Raw genomic sequence first — 23683 nt, forward strand, 5'->3', positions numbered from 1 at the left:
ATTTGGGGATATGCTTCTCACAAAGCAGAGCTTCCCACAACAAGACTGATAGTTTACGTAGAGAATGTCCCACCTTTGGGGACCAAACAATATCCATTGGCTCTTATTGCTTTCAAAAATGTTCTCGTGTCAACATAGAACAACAGGAGTGTTGTATCAATTTTTGGGATTTTTCGGGGTCTGTTTTGACATTTTTATGCATTAATTGAGTTTTCAATGCATTTATGTGCATAATTCAAATTTGAACTACATGCACATGCTCTAATGCATATAAATTGGTTAAAAATTCAAATTTGTGCCCTTGGTTGCATGCTTAGGTCTTATGAAAGAAATGGGAATGAATGTCAAACACCCTGCCACGGTCACTCGGCCACAAACATTGAGATACTTGGTTTTTAAATTCTACTAAATCCAAAGCTCATCTAAAATTCATGAAACTTGGCATGCTATCATGGAGCGGCATCAACATGTTGTGGTCAATTTTTGTCCCATTTGGGGCAGGTTTGGGGATATGCTTCTCACAAATCAGAGCTTCTCACAACAAGCCTGATGGTTTCGGTAGGGAACGTCCCACCTTTGGGGATGAAACGATATCCATTGCCTCTTATTCCGTTCAAAAACTTTCTCGTGTCAACGTAGAACAAAAGGAGTGTTGTGCCAATTTTTGGGATTTTTCGGGGTTTGTTTGGACATTTTTTATCCATTATTTGAGTTTTCAATGCATTTATGTGCATAATTCAAATTTGAACTACAGGCACATGCTCTAATGCATATAAATTGGTTGAAAAATCAAATCTGTGTCCTTGGGTGCATGCTTAGGTCCCATGCAAGAAATGGGAATGGATGACAAACACCCTGCCACTGTCACTCGGTCGCAAATATTGAGATACCTTATTTTTAAATTCTAGTAAATCCAAAGCTCGTACGAAATTCATGAAACTTGGCATGCTATCATGGAGCGGCATCAACATGCCCTGGTAAATTTTTTGTCCCATTTGGGGCTGGTTTGGGGATATGCTTCTCACAAACCAGAGCTTCTCACAACAAGCTTGATGGTTTCGGTAGGGAACGTCCCACCTTCGGGGACGAAACGATATCCATTTCCTCTTATTGCTTTCAAAATTTTTATCATGTCAACATAGAACAACAGGAGTGTTGTGTCAATTTTAGTGATTTTTCGGGGCTCATTTGGACATTTTTATGCATTAATTGAGTTTTCAATGCATTTATATGCATAATTCAAATTTGAACTACATGCACATGCTCTAATACATATAAATTGGTTGAAAATTCAAATTTATGCCCTTCGTTGCATGCTTAGGTCTTATGAAAGAAATGGGAATGAATGTCAAACACCCTGCCATGGTTACTCAGCCGCAAACATTAAGATACTCGGTTTTTAAATTCTAGTAAATCCAAAGCTCGGCCGAAATTCATGAAACTTTGCATGCTATCATCGAGCGGCATCAACATGTCATGGTAAATTTTTTGCCCCATTTGGGGCTGGTTGGTGATATGCTTCTCACAACAAGCTTGATGGTTTCGGTAGGGAACATCCCACCTTTGTGGACGAAACGATATCCATTGCCTCTTTTTGCTTTCAAAATTTTACTCGTGTCATCATAAAACAACAGCAGTGTTGTGTCAATTTTTGGGATTTTTCAGGGTCATTTGGACACTTTTATGCATGAATTGAGTTTTCAATGCATTTATGTGCATAATTCAAATTTCAACTACATGCACATGCTGTAATGCATATAAATTGGTTGGAAAATCAAATCGGTGTCCTTGGTTGCATGCTTAGGTCCTTTGCAAGAAATGTGAATGGATGTCAAACACTCTGCCACCCTCACTCGGCCGCAAATATTGAGATACCTGGTTTTTAAATTGTAGTAAATCCAAAGCTCGTCCGAAATTATGAAACTTGGTATTCTATCATGGAGCGGCATCAACATGCCGTGGTAAATGTTTTGTCCCATTTGGGCTAGGTTTGGGGATATGCTTCTCACAAACCAGAGATTCTCACAACAAGCTTGATGGTTTTGGTAGGGAACGTCCCAGCTTTGGGGACGAAACGATATCCGTTGCCTCTTATTGCTTTCAAAAATTTTCTCATGTCAACATAGAACAACAGGAGTATTGTGTAAATTTTTGGGATTTTTGGGGTCTGTTTGGACATTTTTATGCATTAAGTGAGTTTTCAATGCATTTATGTGCATAATTCAAATTTGAACTGCATGCACATGCTCTAATGCATATAAATTGGTTGAAAAATCAAATATGTGTCCTAGGGTGCATGCTTAGGTCCCATGCAAGAAATGGGAATGAATTTCAAACACCAGGGCACCGTTGATTGCCGGCAAAACAATGAGATACTTTGTTTTTATATTCTAGTAAATCCAAAACTCATCTGAAATTCGTGAAACTTGGCATGCTTTCATGAAATGGCACCCGACATGTTGTGGTATTTTTCATCTCCATTTTGAAAGAAGGCGCACTCGAATAACAGCCAACAAAGGCATTTTCAAAAAATAGTACTACACCACGGTAGAGCTTCCGTGACACACCAATGTGTCGGCATAGGGTACCTTTGCCGACATATAAGTTGTAGCTAACACCAATGCCGACAAAAGATGAAAGAGCCGGAGGACTTGTTGTGGGGAAAGGTATTGCCGACAGTTGTTTACTTCCCGACACTTTTTCAGTCGGTATACACCCTACCTACGCCGACAGATGTTATGTCCACATACACCCTACCTACGCCGACACTTTTTCAGACAAGATACACCCTACCTACGCCGATAGATAGCATGTACACATACACCCTACCTATGCCGACACTTTATTAGCCACATACACCATATACCTATGCCAACAGATAGTCTATCAACAAATACCCTACCTAGACTGACAGATATTGCCTTTGCCGACATATAAATTGCGGGTAAAGTGACGTGCAGCCAGAACAATATGCATATATATAATTATCTATATATACAAGCTCTAAGCAGATTCAATTATTAACCTCACAACCATAAGCAGGTTCAAGATGAACACATACTGTATAAAAATGAAAATATGTTCACAAACATGCATATACACCGAACGCAAGTTGACAAACACAACAATCTTGACAAAGCATAGTTTTGACCATCTTAACAATCACCCAGAACACACAAGTCACAAAAGGATGAGCACTATTTGCCGGTACGAGAGACTTCAGCTAGATGGTCTAGCTCCAGAACACACAAGTCACAAAAGGATGAGCACTATTTGCTGGTACGAGAGACTTCAGCTAGATGGTCTAGCTCCAGATCACACAAGTCACAAAAGGATGAGCACTATTTACTGGTACGAGAGACTTCAGCTAGATGGTCTAGCTCCAGACCAAAAAAGTATGTATCCACATGCACAGAGTGCAAGCTCCAAAATAGACGAAACATCAAATTATCTTGAAGACACATAAGGACCCATGATTACAGGTTGGTTGGTCCATAAGCACTGCAAAGTCATCACGTCCATGTGCACCTGGCTAAAAGCCTGAATTTTTTCACAAAAATTTGTCAAGAAACTGGAGTCAATTCAAGTTGCTCAAAGCTCATATGTGGACTAACAAATATTTGATCAATAAATCCTCATGATATCATAGTTAACAATATAGTTTGTACAGAAGTTATAATTGGATCACATGGTACTATATAGAACTATGTTCCTGTGCTTGCACTTTTATCAACAATGAAGGCATTGACCATCCGAAACAGATTTCCTACAACCTAGTAGCTTATTTTATAGCCCATTACATAAGCATTCATTGAAGAAAAGACAACCTCTTTCGCAACCTCTCTAGATTTTCATGATTACGAGCAACATAACCATGGATACAAAAGGAAACCATGACACATATATACACAAGCAATTTAGTGTTAACACATAGGCTAGCCAACCTTGCCAAGTTACATTACAGAAACTGTTATGCAATAGCGTGTGAGCTAATTACTACTGAAACAAAAAATGTACCTAGTAGTTGCCCACTACAAGTCGTGGCCCTTGTTCCTGGTGAGGTAGCCATTCCATCCCCCATTCGTTTTCTGCTGCACGTGCGCAACCATGTTTCCCAGCAAGGTAGTCATCCATTCTATACCCATTGCTCATGCTGCATGCTGGCGGTCGTGGTTCTCGGCTATTGTCGGCATGACTAAATGAATTAGTAATTTGTTTCTCATCAGGCATTGTAATTATGACAACTATATCTAATCACACTATTTGCATCTATTTTTTACTCTAACCAGCGAGCGTGCATGTGCAATGCACATATAACCAAATGAAGATATTTTCTCATTCATCCTAGTCAAGAGGAAATTATTCAAACAAAATCAACAAAAATGTATAATAAATATACTACACATTCACAACATTGCATAGCATTCACAACTCCCTAAATACTCCATTCGTCCCAAATAAGTGTCTCAACTTTAGTACAACTTTGTTACAAAGTTGAACACTTATTTTGGGATAGAGAGTAATACAGAATTGCCAATAACCACAAACTACAAAGTCTACACTAAATAACCTAAAACTACAAAGTCCAAAAATAATATTCTGGTTTTTTCTGAAACAGTGAAAGAATAGTATATAGTTATAATTAACAAAAACATAATTTCTACAATATAAGCTTGAGACAGATAGAGGTAACTATCAAGGATGACATGTCAAATTACAATGTAGATAGAGCATAATGCAGTATGTAAAAATATTCTTATATGCAGAGTGATCCCAGGAGAAACAATGGCAAAGCACTGACTAGCAGGCGCTTGTATAACAAAGTAGGATCCCATATCAAGCCACAAAGAAATAAAAAGTCCACGCAATATGAATCATGGAACGATGCAGATGCTGAGGAACCATCTTCCATTATCTAAAAAATAAGATAAGCATATGAATAGAACAAATGTAAGTTTTGGAGCCATGACCATTGGTGAGATCTCTAGTCATTGCAAACTTCACACATATCATGACAGCAGAAACAAAAAAAATGTTCCGATAGAACAATGTTTAGGCACTCGAGCATCCTGATAAAATTTAATATGCTAGAACAAAGGTAGGCAATTTTGTAAAAGTAATGGTTTCGGTGAAGGTCATATTAGTCCATGGAGTAACCACAACAGCAACCAATCAGTCCATGGAGTAACCAAAATATAACATCCACTACAGAGTGGCTGGGTAGGGAGTGAGAGGCAAACCTGAAATAGTGTTACCGGGCAATGGGGATGGCCTTGCGACGTTGTGGTTGTCGAACCATCGTGCCTGCTGAAGCTCCTTCTGCACCATCTCTTTTCCTTGCCTTTAGCAATCACAAAATTAAGCACAAGCTGACAATATCATAATAAATGAATTTTTCTTCAATAATAAACTAACTTGCATTACAGTTCTACAAGCAGTTAAGACAATAAAGCTATAGGAGAAGATTTGGTACATCTATGCCTTATGGTGAAGGGTGTCGCTAATGGTCAAATATATTACACTTCATCGAGAAACTTCAGAACACCGAAGCAAATATTTTTTATGGTACCAGCTTGAAGTTCAGATATCATTTTGTTGAACAACTATCCACCTGTATGACACTGCACATCAGAAAAAAGGAACCATCACACACTCTAAATAATTTATTAAAATGTCACATTAATTTATGGTACACAATATAAAAACTCCAAGTGTATGCCTAATTGACTTAAAGACCATTAGAAAATAAGGGTTGCGGCTCTTACACATCCTCACGTACAGATAAGGAAATCTCAGGATGATTTGATGCTTACCTCAGGGCACGGCGACGGCTGGCTTCGAGAGGGTCGCAACTCGAAGGGGATGGATCCCCAGCAGCAGCAGGTCCCGTTGCAGCAGGTCCGGCAGCAGCGAGAGCCCAAAGATGGAGCCCTGACAACAGCAGGTGCGGCAGCAGCGGGAGCCAGGAGATGGGGCCCCGACTGCAGCAGAAACGGGGATTGGCAAGGACGACGGCTGGATGTCGAGGGGGCGGCCCGAGGACGGCGACCGTATGTGGATCTCGGGGACGGCGGTTCGGTCTTGGGGGGAAGGGGTGGAGCGCAAGGACGGGTGGATGTCGGGGTGGAGCTCGGGGGCAGGGGAATGCTAGCTCCGACACGACGGCTTGACGACAGGGTGGAACGCGAGGCTAGCGGCAGGATTGTCGATCGAGAACGGGGGCGACACGGCGGCAGCCACTAGTTAAACCACCACCACCCCCCCCCCCCCCCCCCCCCCCCCCCCCCGCGCGCGCGGAAATCACACGCCACAAGTTTCCAACCTTCAGTCCATTGACACATGTCCATCTAAAAATGTCAAGGTCCATACATACGCCGACACATAACATGTTATTAAGCAATTACTTACAGATACATTGTTGCTTCATGATTGCTGGCTCTTAGTGTGTCCACAGTGATGTACCTTTGCCGAGACATGATCTGAAGACAAAACATAAAAGCTATGGTGACACTTATTTTGTCGAGATTACTGTACCTTTGCCCACAAAAATGTGTCATGTAAGCTCTACCGTGTCATTTTTCACTCGCACTGCCTTCGCATCCTCGGCCTGCCGGCGAGCGGCTTTCTCTGAGCCTTCCTCGAATTCTACAATCTCCAGCTGCACCACCTCACCCCGAACACGGTGGTGCTGCTGTCCGCCTTCATCACCTTGTGCGAAGGCTACCTCGGCGTCCTGCCCACCATCGAGCTCTGGGGGGAGTTCTTCTACACCAAGCTTGGCACCGTCGTCGCGGGGGTGTCGGCTCAGTGCGGCGCCTTCATCGCGGTGCGGAGGCCGGGGGCCGATAATCCATTTCCTCCCATCACGTTTATCCAATCGGTGAAGTTGTGGCAGCAGTCGTACTTTTACGTGAAGAGCATCTTCGCGGAGGGTGACTGGGTCAACCTGCCGGCCTATGTTGCCGGCCCGCCGACTGGGAAGCGGCCTAACTGGTCGTACCGGGCCAAGACGCTGTCGCCTTCGGGAGCCGCCGCCATCGCATGACTCCGGGTGATGGTACAGTCGGAGGGCCTGGTCGAGTCTGACTTGTTGTCCGCCTTCGTGGCATGCCGGGTGCTCCCGCTCCAGGGTCGCCCTCACATGATAGTCAGATGAGCGGTCATCGGGATCCAAGCCGGCTTTGCACCAAAGATATGCCTCACGCAGAGGTAGCTCACATGGTGAACTACCTTGCGAACTGCAAGCTCATGGAGGAGTGGCAGTTTGGCTAGGAGCCGTATTCCTGTGCCAACCCCCCGCCTATGGTAATTTTTCCTTCCTTCTATTTTTCTTCCTCTTTGCCGGGTTCCATTTGCTTAATCTGACCAGTCGGCTCTTTGGACAGAGCGCCCTCCTCCAGCCGACAGGCGGCGCCGGAAAGGCTGGAGCGCTGGTTTCTCCCCGACCGAGCGGAGAGCGACGTAGATGATCCCGACTTGGGGTGGAGGCTTTGGAGGACGACGCCAAGGGAGGAGCCGGCGTCGCGGGTGGCTCGAAGCTAGCCTCGAGGGCTGGCCAGATGACGACGCGGGGGAAGTCGTCCCGCGTCGCCAGCCGGGCTCCGACCAGCAGGGCGCGAGCTTGTCTAGCGCGCTGGCAGCCCGAGGCGGCGTGCATAAGCGCAGAGCCGCGTCGAGCCTATTTGGTAGCCGGCCAAAGAAACCGAGGGGCTCGGCTACGGCGACCAAGCGGGACGAAGCGGCCGCGAAAGCTGACCGCTTTCGCAAGGTGGTGAAGACGCAGCCGCTGGTTTCTGCGTAAGTTCTAACCTCTTTCGTACTTCCTCCTTTCTTGCCGATCTCATCTGAGTCTCCTTTACTTCGTTCCTCTTGATTTAGGGCCCCGCTCGTTCTTGAGAAGTCGGCCGCCGCCTCCATCGTGAGGTCGGCGAAGACCTCCACCACCACGCGCGAGGAGGCCGCCCGCCTAGAGAAGGCGGAGGCCGCCGCCCTGAAAAAGCTGGCGGAGGCCGAGGCCGTTGATGCGGCGAAGAAGCCGCGTGCCGTCAATCGGCGACGTTTGTCGTCCCCCTGAACTCTGCGCTGCCACCACCGGAGATTGTGGCGCAGACTGGGGAAACCAGCGGCGAGCACCCTATTATGGAGACGGAGGGTGGCGACGCCGCCATTCCGGACGTAATCGTGCCCCCGCCACCACCTTTTGAGGAGGCGCGAGACAAGCAGCCGGCCGGCCCACCGGTGCCGCCGGCCGGAAATGAACCAGGGGCTGCCAATTTTTAAATTTTCTCTTACTTTCAGGACTCCATTCTTCGGAAAGCCTGTTCGGCGGTTCAATTGCCGCACAAACGATGCAAGAACCAGGGAAGCAGACAAGCCACGCCGCATTACGGAACTCCCAGGTGGTCTCTATCACGAGCAGTATACCTGTTTCGCATACTATTCCGCAGCTTGCCCCTGGAACGGACATGTTAAATGGTCCAACCTTTTGCTTATCGCATTATTTGGATCGTTCTGCTTTGATCACAGCCCTCTTTAATAAACAATGCATAGCTTTTGTCTATTTTTGCATTACTTTTTTTATATGTTCCTTAACGACATGTTGCACCCGTACACTTTGGTACGGCCGAAATACACCAGGGGCTTTAGTACCCCTCAACATGGTGTGAGAAGTCCGAACACTTTAACAAGTGCGGCACCCCGAACTTATAGCATTATATGCATCGGCTCCAAATCATGTCTTGGGTCAATAGTTGGGTTTGCCCGGCTCCTATGTTTTGGTGCCTTACGTTCCGCTATATCGGCTAAGGTAGCACTAGGAGAATCACTGCGATTGTGCCCCAGTTGAGCTGGGCTGAGCACCTCAGTGGAGAAAGCTAAAACTGACTGTCATGATGAAGCGAGAGCTGGTCGCTGTTCAAGAGGTTTTTCGAGTCCCTAAAGACTTATGCCTCTTAGAGCGAGGAGTCGGCTCAGTCCGGCCAAGGAGTGGATAGCGCCCCGAACTCGGTCTTCCGAATACCAGGGGATTCGCCGAAATTTAAAATTATAGAATTCTATGGCTAAGTGAGAGTGTTCACGCATTATAGTCTGATTGCCTTGTTCGTTGGGCTGAGCACCTCCCTCGAAGGACCCAAACATGGGAAAAAGAGCGCTCAGGTTTATCCCCGAACACCCCAGCACTAGTGGCACGGGGGCAGAAGCCGACGACTCGCCATCTCTCAGAATTGATAAACAGCCGCACAGAAGGTAATATTTTAAATTCCAACAGCATTGCTTAGCGCATATGAACAAGTTTTCAGCGCACAGGACAAAATGAGCTAGTTTCACTCAAAAATTACATCCCTAGAACATTCATCTGCCACAAGGCAAGCACCCTTCAGAACATCCTTATAAGAATTCTCGGGCTTGTGATGCTCTTTCCCCGGCGGTGGCCCGTCCTTCACAAGCTTCTCAACATCCAGCTTGCCCCAGTGCACCTTAGCACGGGCAAGGGCCCTATGGGCACCTTCAATGCAGACGGAGCGCTTGATGACTTCGAGCCTTGGACAGGCCTCCACCAGCCGCCGCACCAGCCCGAAATAGCTCCCAGGCAGAGCCTCTCTAGGCCACAGCCGAACTATGAGGCCCTTCATGACCGTTTCGGCCGCCTTGTGGAGCTCGACCAGTTGCTTCAGCTGGTCGCTCAGGGGCACGGGGTGTCCGGCCTCAGCATACTGAGACCAGAACACCTTCTCTGTCGAGCTGCCCTCCTCGGCTCGATAGAATGCGGCGGCATCGGACACACTCCAGGGATGATCTGCGAACGCTCCTGGAGAGCTCAGGATTCGGGTAAGTAACAAGTAACTCACGTTTATGTGTTTGCTTTGAATAAAGAATGCCTTACCCGCCGCTATATTCTTCACCTCATCCAAATCATGGAGGGTCTTCTGGGATTCGGCCCTGGCAGACTTGGCGTTTTCAATAGCCGCCGCGAGCTCAGACGCTCGCGTCTTTGAGTCAAGCTCCAAACTCTCATGTTTTTTCATGAGAACCTGGAGCTCTTGCTGCACCTTGCCAACCTGGGCCTCGTACTTCTCCCACTCAGTGCGCTCCGTGGAAGCCCTCTTCTCGGCCTCGACCAGCGCTTGCTTAAGGTCGCCACCTCAGACATGGCCCCTACAATAGCCACGATAATCCTGTCATTTTTTGCAATTGCACCTTTCTATATATATTTAAACAAGGTATTTCTTACCTTCATTGTCCTCGAGCTGCTTCTTGGCACGCCCGAGCTCTTGCTCGGACCGCTCGAGGTTCTGCTTTAGCGTGTCCACTTCCGCAGTTAATGCGGCGGACGCAAGCAGAGAAGCCTGGATACGCATATTGACTCCTTTTTGTTAGACTCCTGCGAATTTTATTTGATTCTCTATTCGGCTTTTCTTCCCGAACGCCAAGAAGAGCATCAGGGGCTACTGTCTATGCGGTAATATTATTTACACATTCTTTACTTACCTCAAAGCCTGTTAAAAGGCTAGTACAAGCTCCAGTCAGTCTGCTCTCGGCAGACTGAACATTCTGGACCACCGCACTCATAATGGTGCGGTGCTCCTCATCGATGGAGGCGCCTTGGAGCGCCTCCAACTGATTGTCCGGCGCCTCCGATTGGACGGGGGTCACCGGCACGGTGGGCTTGCTCCTCTTGGAAGGAGGTCCCCCGCCGGACTCTGGAGCCTTTGAAGGTTCCGGAGCGGTGTCCGGCCTAGAGCCGGACTTGGAGCCCTGGGGGGTTTCATCCCCTTTACTCCTGGAGTCTGGGAGGTCGCCTTGCGGTGCCTCCAGGACCACCTCCTCCCGGCTTGGAACCTGTTGGGACAACACTTCGGTGTCGTCCGTAGGGAGGGGGGAGGAAGCCGCCGGAAGCGAGTTCACATCCGACGAGTCCAGTGAGCTGCTCGACGACACGTCGAGCCGGTCTTTGGGTGGGCTGCATAAACATATTCGACATAAGGGAAAGCTGTGTAGTACACGAATACTATGAATTACTCTGGCATCCGGATACTTACGATTTTGCCAGGGGCTTGGCCCTGAGCGGCCACTCCTTTCTGCCGTCGTCGGCGTCGGTGGAGTAGTCTGGAGGAAGGGTTTTCCCCTTCTTGGACCCTCCGGCCTCCCCAGAGAGGGCGACCTTCCTTTTCTTCTCTCCTCCCGCTGGAGGGGGAGAGGTCTCTTCTTCTTCCTCCTCGTCTTCACGGGAGGAATGCGCCTCGGAACCGTCAGATGATGGATCCGACACCTCCTTCCGTCGGGCACTCTTTCGAGTCCCCGTGGCCTTTTTCGCGGCCATCTTCTCTCGCACCACATAGGGTGCCGGAACCAGCAGCTTCGCCAAGCGAGCGTCCGCTGGGCCTTCGGGCAAAGGAGCCGGACAGTTGATCTGTCCAGACGTCTCCTGCCAATCCTGTCAAAGGTATGGGATCTTAGATCCCGCATGGAGTCAAACTATGAAAAACTGATACCTTGTAAAAGGAAAAAACAGCTTACCGCATGAGCGTGGCGCTGTGTACTGAATCCGCAATCCTCGGTAGCGGATGCGGGGGCCTCGGCGCCCTTGAAAAGCACCTTCCAGTCATCTTTGTACGTCGTGTCGAAGAGCCTGCTCAGAGTTCGGTGCCGCGTCGGGTCGAACTCCCACAGGTTGAAATCCCGTTGTTGACACGGGAGGATCAGGCGGATGAGCATAACCTGGACTACGTTGACAAGTTTGAGCTTCTTGTCCACCAGGGTTTGGATGCATGTTTGGAGTCCGGTCAGCTCTCCTTTTTTACCCCACGACAGGCCCGTCTCCTTCCAGGAGGTGAGCGGCCTAGGGGGTCCGGATCGAAACTCAGGGGCTGCGACCCATTCGGGGTCGCGCGGCTCGGTGATGTAAAACCACCCCGATTGCCACCCCTTCAGGGTCTCCACAAAGGAGCCCTCGAGCCATAAGACGTTGGGCATCTTGCCCACCATGGCGCCTCCGCACTCCGCCTGGTTGCCGGACACCACCTTCGGCTTGACATTGAAAGTCTTGAGCCACAGGCCAAAATGGGGGCGGATGCGGAGGAAAGCCTTGCACATGATGATAAACGCCGAGATGTTGAGGACAAAGTTCGGGGCCAGATCGTGGAAATCCAGGCCATAGTAGAACATGAGCCCCCGGACAAATGGGTGAAGAGGGAAGCCCAGTCCGCGAAGGAAATGGGGGAGGAACACCACCCTCTCATGGGGCCTAGGGGTGGGGATGAGCTGCCCCTTTTCGGGAAGCCAGCACACGATGTCGTTAGAAAAGTATCCGGCCTTCCTCAGTTTTTTGATGTGTCCCTCCGTGACGGAGGAGACCATCCACTTGCCTCCCGCTCCGGACATGGCTGGAGAAGGTTGAGGTGGGGAGTGCGGACTTGGGCGCTGGAGCTCGAGTGCGCGAGAATGGATAAGCAAGGGAGGAAGAAGGCGTAGGTGAAAAGGTGGATCCTTATCCCCTTATATGGGTGGACGCAACTACGTGTCCCCACGAGCCTGGTAAAACTCGCTTATCTCCAAGCGCCGTAATCAATGGCGCGGTTGGGTTACCCATGCCCGTATTGATGAGAATCCCGGAATAAGGGGACACGATCTCTGCTTTAACAAGACGTGCCAAGGAAACCGCCTCACATGACGCGCTGAGGTGGGATTATGAAACGACTCGGATAAAGGCTTGGTCGTGGTGTGTCACACTACGGAATACGTCAGCAGATTAGATTTGTGTAAATATTATTCTCTCTATGGCAGTATGTGGAAACTTATTTTGCAGAGCCGGACACTATCTTTGTGTTCAAAATCTTCTATGAAGTACTTCGAGGAGGAACCTGCCTTGCAATGCCGAAGACAATCTGCGCGCCAGACTCTCGTCATTGAAGCCTGGTTAAGGGGCTACTGAGGGAGTCCTAGATTAGGGGTTGTTCGGATAGCCAGACTATACCTTCAGCCGAACTCCTGGACTATGGAGATACAAGATTGAAGACTTCGTCCCGTGTCCGGAACGGACTTTCCTTGGCGTGGAAGGCAAGCTTGGCGATACGGATATGTAGATCTCCTACCATTGTAACCGACTTTGTGTAACCCTGACCCTCTCCGGTGTCTATATAAATCGGAGGGTTTTAGTCCGTAGGACGACATACAGAACAACAATCATACCATAGGCTAGCTTCTAGGGTTTAGCCTCTTAGATCTCATGGTATATCAACTCTTGTACTACCCATATCATCAATATTAATCAAGCAGGACGTAGGGTTTTACCTCCATCGAGAGGGCCCGAACCTGGGTAAAACTTCGTGTCCCTTGCCTCCTGTTACCATCTGGCCTAGACGCATAGTTCGGGACCCCTACCCGAGATCCGCCGGTTTTGACACCGACATCGACAGTAGCCCCCGGGCCCAAGGCGCGCCCGGGCTTGGCCTAGCAGGGAAGCGAAGGGGAGAGCATGAAGCGCCGCGGGCTCCAACAGCATGCGGACTTTGGCGCCGCGTGGTGATTGATTGGATGTGGGCATCTGCGCTTCCCCATGATGCCTCAGCGACCGCACGACTTGACAAGTCCCTGCATGCAGAGAAACCGGTCATGATTACCTGTGATCGTGGTGCTCGGCGGTTGGCCTCCTCCGGCTATAAGTACGGGGTTGCATGAGCCCCCTCAGCCCGTCCCTTCTTGCTGCTCCTTTTCTTCTTCTTGGCTACTCGCCGCTCCCATGGCTCCAAAGAGATTCTCGGCCGCGAAGAAAGGAAAGCACCCTAGGCTGGGCCTGACTCCCCCCGACCAAGCGCGGCCGAGGCCGCCCTTGCAAGTATTCCACGGTCCCCGTAGTGGCTTCCCGCGGCCATGGAGGCAGTTCCCTACGCGGTGGTGAGCGCCCGGTTGCCGATGGGGGCACGTCGTGGCTGTGCACCCCCCTAGGCCACGCTTTCACTCTGCGGAGGTGCTGCCGAAGTTCGTCGTGTGGTCAGCGGACCCAACCAGCACCCCGCTCCAGCTCCCCCGTTTTCTTCGTAGGTGATCTGCCGGCCAGCGCCCGGTGCGGCTTCTGGCTCCAGGCAGACGGCTGCTGCAGTAGGGCCTCCTGGGCTTCGCTGGAGGTCTCTGTTTCTGGGAATGGGGCCCTGACCCACGGCTGCAAACGTTTGCCCGCGCGCGCAGCCTGGGCCGGTGGTGCACCCTACACTTCAAGTTTGATGGCGACGCCACCCTCTACGTGAGGGTGTTCAGGGAAGACGGTCGCCGTGCTGGGTGCTGCCCCAAAGACGACGACTGCGGCTGCCTGCCCAGCCCCGGTACTGACCAGGATGAAGACGGCGACAGGCGTACAGGCGGCGGTGCTCGGGGTTCGCTGAGCTTCGGCGACTCCTTCTCAGGCAGCAGCTCCTCCAGCGGTGGCCGCGACCAGCCCACGCGCCGTCGCGCCCGCCTGGGTGAAGGTAGCGGGTCAGCCCGCCGTCGCGCCCCGGCAAAGCGAGAGGAGGGATCCGCCTGAGCCCCAGGAGCAGCTCGAACCTTCGCTGTGGGTTGCTACACGACAAATCGCGCCCATTTTGTTTTCCTTCTTTTCCTGCGTAGAAATAAAAGGTAGTATAGGGCCCCGCGGGGGCGTGTTAGAACTGCTGCTGTTAACCATCGTGCTGCTTCCGCTATTTCTGCGCTGTGTTCCCGCGCCGTGCACCCATGTGCGGGAATTATTTTAGCTCGGTGGCCTCACCGTGCGCTTTGTGCCCTGCAAGGATCAGTAGGAGGGGTAACTTTAGGTCTTGGTTGTGGGGGCGATCAGCCCGAGTCCTGCGCTCGTGTCACGATGCCCGTGAGGCACGGACTGGGAGGGGTGCTCCCACAGAGGACTCGGATAGGAAAGCTCTAAACGATCGGGGCAGAAAACAATCGTGAGGAAGCCCGTGAACCTCCCTCTCGAGACTTGTGGGAGAGAAAGCGAGGCAAGCGAGCGAAAAAGATAAAGAGTCACAAGCTAGGAACATCAACAGCTTCGATAAAACTTCAAACAGAAATAAACAAGCCAACTGCAGAAAGCAAATGGGAAAGCCGCGTCCGGCAACTATTCTATTCTTCGATGTCTTCTCACCAGCGCGGAGCTAAGTGCTTCCACTGGGCATGGGCGGGAGCCCCCGAGGCCTGAGGGCGGCACTCCGGAGACTCCGGGGCATGTACAGCCCCACTCATTATTACGTGAGAGTGTCACGGGCGGTGAGCTTCACAGGCATTGGCCTTCTTCACAGGCACCGGGCCTTTCCCGAAATGCGGTAGCTTCACAGGCATTTGCCTTCTTCACAGGCATCGGGCCTTTCCCAAAACGCGGCAGCTTCACAGGCATTTGCCTTCTTCATAGGCATCGGGCCTTTCCCAAAACGCGGCAGCTTCACAGGCATTTGCCTTCTTCACAGGCACCGGGCCTTTCCCGAAATGCGGTAGCTTCACAGGCACCGGGCCTTTCCCAAAACACGGCAACTTCACAGGCACCGGGCCTTTCCTAGGCGCTAGGCCTCGCTCAGGGATAGAACCTCCGAAGATGTTGAATGTTCCTCGCGTTCTGGATTGGTACCCCCTCCGTGGTCTCCAAGCGCGCGGAGCGAGGCCTGGAGACATGAACAACCTTGAATGGGCCCTCCCACATGGGAGAGAGCTTGTGCAGCCCCTCCCTGGAGAGAACCCATCTGAGTACGAGATCCCCTACCTCAAGAGTTCTGGGGCAGATGTTGCGGCAATGGTATCGTCTCAGCGCCTGTTGATACCTTCCGCTCGCAGCGCGCCTTCCCAGCGGCGCTCCTCCCCCAGCACGAGATCCATCCCCCGCATGGTGTCCTGTTGCGTCTCGTCAAATGCCAGGACCCGTGCGGAGCGACGCCTGACTTCGTGAGGGAGAACAGCCTCTGCTTTGTAGACGAGGAAGAACGGGGTATCGCCAGTCGGCTTGGTCGCAGCTATGCGGATTGACCACAGCACGGACTGGAGCTCGTCGTACCAACCCCTGCCACATGCCTCCAGCTTCTTCTTAAATGTCCTAGCTTTGAGGCCCCTCAGGACCTCCGTGTTGGCTTGCTCGGCCTGGCCGTTGCTCCAGGGGTGTGCTACCGAAGCGTAGCATATCTGCGTTCCAAGGTTACCATAGTATGTTTTGAAGAGATTACTAGTGAATTGCGAACCTTTGTCGGTGATGATGCGGTTGGGCACTTCAAATCGGCTCACGAGGCCATTGATGAACTTGACCGCAGAGCCTGCCGGGATTGTGCAGACGGCTTCCACCTCAGCCCACTTGGTGAACTTGTCCACAGCGACGTAGAGTTAGCGATAGCCCCCTGGCGCCCGAGGAAATGTGCCCAGAATGTCCAGCCCCAAACTGCGAACGGCCATGAGAGGGGTATAGTCTGTAGACCCCCCGCAGACTGAAAGATCTGCTTAGCGTGAAACTGGCAGGCCTCGCAAGCCTTCACCAACTCAACAGCGTCGACAAGCGCTGTGGGCTAGTAGAATCCACTACAGAATGCCTTGCCGACGAGGGTTTGTGACGACGAGTGGTGCCCGCAGTCTCCGCCGTGTATGTCCGCCAGTAGCTCCTTCCCTTGCTCTCGGGGCATGCAACGTAGGGACACGCCATTTGGTCGTTTCCTATAGAGCTCTCCATCCTTGATGCAATAAGCTGTGGCCTGCCACGCCACACGCTCTGCTTCCTCCTCGTTCTTCGGCAGAGTCCCTTGCATCAGGTAGTTCTTGAGCTCCGGGATCCAACACCCTTCCTGAGGCTCTAACGCCAGGAGCAGGCGTGCCCCTGAAGCCAGGCCGCAGACCGGGGCTCCTGAGGCAGGCGGCTGAGGGAGCTCCTCCCTTGGTTGCGCCGTGCTCGACTATGACGGCACCGCCGAGGGTTTGAAGAGCCGCTCCTCGAAGACGCCAGGCTCCTGAGGCAGTCGCTGAGATGCCCTCTTGGCAATGTCATCAGCTTCCTGGTTGGTGCCCCGGGGCACGTGTTGCAACTCCAGCCCCCAGAACTGTTTCTCCATCTTGTGAACCTCAGCGAGGTAGGCTTCCATGTGCTCATCCTTTGGCTCGTATATCTTGTTGGAGAAGTTGACGAGAAGCTGCGAATCACCCTTGATGATGAGGCGCTTTACCCCTAAGGCAATTGCGGCCTTCAGGCCTGCTATTAGGCCTTCGTACTCCGCTATGTTGTTGGACACCTTTTCTCCGTGCTGGAAGCAGAGTTGTACGGTGTAGTAGAGTTTGTCCTGGGTAGGGGATACGAGCACTGCGCCAGCTCCCGCACCGTGTCGGGAGAACGCCCCATCAAAGTACATGACCCAGCCGTCCGGTGCTTCGCTTCCCGGGGAAAGTGATCGGTCTTTGTTTGCCTCGAGACCCGACGCTCCTGCCCATTCTGCCACGAAATCCGCAAGTGCGGCTCCCTTGATGACTCTGGTCATACTGAATTCTAGATGAAATGCATGTAGCTCAATGTTCCACTCAGCGACCCTCCCAGCTGAGTTGGGGCTCCTGAGTACTCTTTCCAAGGGGTATGCTGAGACGACTTTGATGGGATGGCCTTGGAAGTAGTGGCGCAGCTTGCGTGAGGCCACTAGTAGCACGAGGAGGAGTTTTTGAGGCATGGGGTACCGCGCCTTTGCGTCCCGTAGCACCATGCTGACGAAGTACACGGGATGCTCGACGAGGTTGAGGGTGCTGGCGCAGCTTGCGTCCTCCAGGGGTCGAGGCGTTTCTTGAGGTGACGGAGCCCCCAGTGCTTGGTCGCCTGAAGAGGCCCCTCCTGCTTTGGGTGCGTTCTCCTGCTGCGCTGTTCCTTTCCAGCTGTGGTTGCAGCCTTCGCGAGGCCCTCCCGGTTCTGCTTTACTTCTGTTCGAACGGTCGATGCGGCATTGGCACAACGCTCCTCCCTGACCGCCACCAGGGCTGCGCTAGCGGAGTAGGGGGTGGACGCAAGGTAGAGCACTAGGGGCTCCCGAGGATGCAGAGCTACCATCACTAGTGGGCTGGTAAGGTACCTCTTGAGGTCTTGGAATGCCTTGTCGGCCTCGTCAGTCCATTCGAAGGGGCCCTTTTTCTTCATCAGCTGGAAGAAGGGCAGCGCTCGTTCCCCCAGCTTGGAGATGAAGCGCCCCAGCGCAGTTACACGCCCGGTGAGCTTCTGCATTTCTCTGAGGGTCCTTGGCGGGCTCATGTCTTCAACTGCCTTGACCTTCTCCGGGTTGGCCTCGATGCCCCTGTGGGACACGAGGAAACCCAGGAGCTTGCCCGAGGGGACTCCAAACACGCACTTCTCCAGGTTGAGCCATAGGTCCACTTCGTTGAGGCTCGCTAAGGTTTCTTCCAGGTCCTGTATCAGGGGTCTTGCCTGACGAGACTTCACCGCAATGTCATCGACGTAAGCTTCAGCGTTCCTCCCGAGCTGCCGGCCTAAGGCGATGTGCATCAGCCGCTGAAAGGTCGCGCCTGCGTTGCGCAACCCAAATGGCATGCACGTATAGCAGTACACTTCACACGGGGTCAGGAAAGCCGTCTTCTCCACGTCTTCTACCGCCATCTTGATCCGGTGATAGCTCGAGAAGGCATCTAGGAGGCACAATAGGTCACACTCTCCGGTGGAGTCGACTATCTGGTCAATGCGGGGGAGCCGAAATGGATCCTGCGGGCAGGCCTTGTTGAGGTTGGTGAAGTCGACACACGTGCGCTCCTTTCCTCCCTTTTTTTGGCACAACGACCGGATTAGCCAGCCAACCAGGGAAGTGGACCTCGCGGATAACTCCTGCCGCCTCTAGCTTCCAGGTCTCTTGAACGATGAAAGCCTGTTTCTCAGTGGATTGCCGCCTCGCCTTCTGCTTCACGGGGCGCGCATTGGGGCACACGTTGAGGTGATGCTCAATCACTTCCCTTGGGACGCCTGCTAACTGATCAGGTTCCCACGCGAACACCTTCTTGTTCGCACGCGGGAACCTCACCAGGGCCTCCTCCTGCTCGGGCTTGAGGTTGGCCCCTATGGTGAAGGTGGCGCCAGTGGACCCGTCCTCGTCGACTGGCACCTGCTTGGTTTCCGCCTTGTCTTGGGTGAATAGCTGCTTCTTTTTAGCCGGTGCAGCCCCCTTGGGCTCAAGGGCGTCGGTGCTAGTGGGCTGTGCCACCGCGGCCGCCCTGAAAACAAGCGGGAGCACCTGCAATGCATCCCCTGTGTCTCCTGACATGGTGAGGACGCTGCTGCTCCCAGGCATCTTCATGAGGTTGTACGCCGGGTGAGTTGCTGCCATGAACCGAGCCAAGGCCGGATAGCCGAGGATCGCGTTGTAGGGGAGGCCAATGGGGGCAATGTCGAAGTCGATCAGCTCCGTGCGGAAGTTGTTGTAGGTGCCGAAGGTCACTGGGAGGCAGATCTGTCCCAAGGAGGCGGTGGAACCGGCTCCGACGCCCGAGAAAGGCATGCTAGGTTGGAGCCGCACCAGCGGCACGTGGAGGAGGCTGAAGGCCTCCACCGAGAGCACGTTGAGGCTGGCACCACCGTCGATGAGGGTCCTGGTGACGGCCACTTGGCAGATGGTGGGGGTGCACAGCTTCGGGAGCGCACCCGAACCGATGGGGTTGAAGGGGTGGTCCTCCGAGTTGAAGGATAGATCGGCCTCGGGCGCCACCCAGCCCGGGGGGGCTTCTCGGCGCTTGGAGGCGGTGCTGATCCGGTGGGTGAACGGCTTGTCGTGACGGCTCGAGGGTGGTGCCTGGGAGCCACCCAGGAGAGCTGCGACGACGGGCGACGCTGGAGTTAGCGACGGTGTGGCGGTGCGACCCTCCCGCCGCACCGAAGGATGCTGGGACGAGGCCTTCTACTCATTCCCCGCCGGGCCGGTGGTGGCGTTGGCGGCAGGCGACGGGGAACGACGAGGGCGTCCGCCGACGGGTGCCGTCTGGACGACGCGGGTGGCGAGAGCAGCCCGACGCTCGGAGCGAGCCCGGCGAGCGTCAGCCATGGACACGATGGAAGATCGCACGCGAACAGCGAAAGAAAGATTCCAGCGCACCCCTACCCGGCAGACCCTTGAGGTTCGAACACTGGGGTGCGCGCGGAGATCTCTCCCCTACCGATCTACGTCCAATCTCCTCGCGTGATCTAAGCTGGAAACAACAAACAACACAAGCGACACGAGGTTTATACTAGTTCGGGCCACTGTTGTGGTGTAATACCCTACTGCAGTGTGTGGTGTGGTGGATTGCCTCAGGGGCTGATGATGAACAGTACAAGGGAAGAACAGCCTCGCGAGAGGTGTTCTTGAGTTGGTGCGATGAACTGTTTGGGTGAGTTCAGTTGCCTCTCTCTCACTCTCTCTCTCTCTTTCTCTGCTAGGGCTCAATCAGATCTCTGGATGTCTCTCTCCCCGTCCTTCGTGGTGGCTAGCTCTATTGTAGAGGCCCTAGGCCTCTCCCCAAATAATGAGCGGGAAGGGCGCCAACAATTGGCCATTTTGAAGGGGAACATCTAGTACAAGTTATCCTGACCAAAGGTGGTCTTCGGCTGCCAAAAGCACTGGTGATTACGCCGTCTTGGGCTCCATGGTGACCTCCGTCCTACCGCTCTGCTGGTCTTGGTCTAGTTGCACCGGAATGGTAACCTTTGCCCAATGCCTTGACCTGTGCTTGCCCCCTTTGCACCAAAGGGGAAACAAGGACACTGTGCAGGCCGGCGCCCGCCTGGCGCCCTCCTGGTCTCGATCGTCATGGCTTGCGTCACTGGCTACTCATGAGGTACCCCTGCCTTGATCTCTCCGCCTCCTCATGAGCCTGCCTGATGAGGCTTCCTTTGAGGAAGCTTCCAGTCGTCCGCCCCGCGAGCCTTGGCCCCACGCGAGGGTCTTGAGCTTGAGCTGATGAAGATGGGCCGCGCTGGGCCCCCACTTGAGCCACGCCGCAGGCCGCAGGCAGGCAAGTCTGGGGACCCCCGTTCCCAGAACGCCGATAGATGGCTTGACGGACGGCTTGAGGAGTCGTTGCAAGGCAACACCGGTTGGTATTGATTCCCGGGTGGAGCCGATTCGTGCCAAGGCGTCGGCTTGCTCATTTTCATTTCTTGGCACATGAAGGAACACGCAGCCTTCGAAGTATCCACTGAGTTGCTGTACGAGAAAACGGTATCTGGCCATATTTGCATCCTTGGCGTCCCAGTCGCCTGATGAGTGCCGGACCACCAAATCGGAGTCTCCGTAACACAGGATCCGGCGAATGCCGAGTTCTTTGGCAAGTCAGAGCCCGTGAATGAGTGCTTCGTATTCGGCAATGTTGTTGGAGGTGGCAAAGTGAATTTGCAGCGCATATATGAGCTTGTCGCCCTTGGGGGAGGTGAGAATGACGCCGGCTCCCAAACCGGTGCGCATTTTTGAACCATCAAAATGCATCCGTCAATGGGTGGAATCTGGCGCTGGCGGCAAGTACTGGGTTTCGGCCCAGTCAACGAGGAAGTCGGCCAGTGCTTGTGACTTGATGGCGGTGCGAGGCTGGTAGTAGATGGTGTAGGGGCCAAATCTATGGCCCACTTGGCCACTCGGCCCGAGGCATCTCGACTTCCAATAATCTTACCAAGCGGAGCTGTGCAGACCACAGTGATTGGGTGCTCTTGGAAGTATGGCTTCAGTCTCTTGGCAACAAAGTGCATGCCATAACACATTTTCTGATAGTGGGGGTAGTTTTGCTTGGAGGCGGACAGTACTTTGCTTAGGTAATACACCGGCCTCTGGATTGGTAGGGATTTGCCTTCTTCTTTTCGTTCCACCACTATGACTGTACTAACCACCCAACTGGTAGCGGCAATGTAGAGGAGCATTGGTTCCTTAGGAGTCGGGGCCGCTAAGACAGGCGGGGTGGTCAACTTCTTCTTGAGCTGGAGAAAAGCTTCGTCCTCCTTGTCATTCCACTCGAAAAAGGTGGTCTTCTTCATGAGCGGGTACAGGGGAAGAACCTTCTCGTCCAGCCGACTGACGAAACGGCTAATAGATGCCAAGCAGCCGGTAAATTTTTGCACATCCAGCAGTCCGGTGGGTATTTCCATCCTTTCGATGGCTTTGATCTTCACAGGGTTGCATTCTATGCCGCGCTCTAAGACCAGAAAACCAAGAAGCTGGCCGTTTGGTACCCCAAAGACACACTTCTCCGGGTTGAGCTTGATCTGAAATCGGTGCAGGTTCTCGAAAGTCTCCCTGAGATCCTCCAGTAGTGTCCCACGCTTCTCTATCTTCACCACCACATCGTCTACATAGACATGAGCGTTTCTGCCGAGTTGTTTGAGGAGACACTTCTGCATGCAACGCTGAAAGGTGGCGCCGACATTTCTTAAGCCGAACATCATGGTCAGGTAGCAGAAGGCTCCAAATGGCATGATGAAGGCGGTCTTCATCCTGTCGGCCGGGTCCAGCTTGATCTGGTGATACCCAGAGCATGCATCCAAAAAACTCAACAGCTCGCATCCGGCTGTGGAGTCGATCACTTGATCGATTCTGGGCAGAGCAAATGGATCTTTGGGGCATGCTTTGTTGAAGCTGGTATAATCAATGCACATGCGCCACTACTTGTTCTTCTTCGGCACTAGGACTGCATTGGCTAACCATTCTGGAAAGAACACCTCCATGATGAAGCCGGCTGCCAGGAGCCGGGCTATCTCTTCTCCAACAACTCTTCTTTTCTCTTCTGATAGGCGGCGCAAGGGCTGCCAGACTGGCTTGGCATCAGATCGAATGTGTAACTTGTGCTCGGCAAATTCCGTCGGTACACCTGGCATGTCTTTGGGGGACCATGCGAAGATGTCCCGATTCTCACAGAGTAAATAGACGAGCTCGCCTTCCTATTTACTGTCAAGGTTTGCGCCAATGACAGCATACCTCTCCGAGTTCTCCAGGTCCAAAGGTATCTTCTTTGTTTCTTTGGCTGGCTTTAACGAGCCCTCTGCTTCCGACTCCTTGGGGTCGGGTGAAATTTCCGGCTGCTTGCCTGCCATTGCCACAACCCGGTTAAGGAGCCGTTTCTCTACTATGATCAGGAGGGACTCGGCTAACCAGCTGCTCTCCGCCGCACAGGCGGACGACTTCTTGTAGTCTCCTTCTACGGTCAGGATTCCCTTAGAGCTTGGCATCTTCATCTTTAGGTAAGCATAGTGGGGGACCGCCATGAACTTGGCCAAGGCAGGCCGCCCAAGCAGTGCGTTATAAGGGCTCTCAAGGTCCACCACCTCAAACCAGACTGGCTCTTGACGGAAATGAGTTTTGTCCCCGAAGAGAACGTCTATATGAGTCTTGCTGATTGGTGAGCAGGAAAGGCCAGGAACTATGCCATGGAAAACAGTCCGACTGGGTTGAAGGTGTCTCTGCTTGATTCCCAATTTCTCCATGGTATCCTTGTACAGAATGTTGATGCTACTGCCGCCATCTATCACGACTCGAGAAAAACGGGCAGCCCGCCTCTCTGTAGCAAACGTGGCGTCCAACACCAAGGCATAGGAGCCGGGGCTTGGCATCACTTTCGGGTGGTCAGCTCTGCTCCAGCAAATGGGTTTCTCTGGCCAATGCATGAACTCGGGGGGTCTCTGATGCTACTGCATTCACCTCCAACCGCTGCTGCCGCTTGCTGTGCCTATCGTCGGCCACGCTGGTGAACACTA

At 52.6% G+C, this 23683-nt stretch overlaps 1 protein-coding gene and 1 long non-coding RNA gene across 2 annotated transcripts; both read right to left on the reverse strand.

Moving 5' to 3' along the window:
• Positions 1 to 3047: 3047 nt before the first annotated feature.
• LOC125544621 (uncharacterized) lies at positions 3048 to 6220 on the reverse strand. The gene is made up of 4 exons (XR_007299575.2): positions 5814 to 6220; positions 5241 to 5621; positions 4018 to 4180; positions 3048 to 3540 (listed from the first exon to the last, which is right to left on the reverse strand). It is a non-coding gene; the product is annotated as an uncharacterized LOC125544621 (long non-coding RNA).
• A 16650-nt stretch (positions 6221 to 22870) lies between these two features.
• Positions 22871 to 23413, reverse strand: LOC147980226 (uncharacterized). The gene has a single exon (XM_087515521.1). The coding sequence runs from the start codon at positions 23411 to 23413 to the stop codon at positions 22871 to 22873; it is 543 nt and encodes a 180-aa protein (XP_087371647.1).
• Positions 23414 to 23683: the final 270 nt, after the last annotated feature.

The sequence above is a fragment of the Triticum urartu genome, chromosome 3A, assembly GCF_056163025.1.
Source record: "Triticum urartu cultivar PI428250 chromosome 3A, HENAU_Tu73, whole genome shotgun sequence".
Classification (NCBI taxonomy): Eukaryota; Viridiplantae; Streptophyta; class Magnoliopsida; order Poales; family Poaceae; genus Triticum; species Triticum urartu.

Excerpts from the sequence above, each read along its gene's own strand:
- LOC147980226 (XM_087515521.1), bottom strand. The coding sequence starts at position 23,413 with ATGGAGAAATTGGGAATCAAGCAGAGACACCTTCAACCCAGTCGGACT.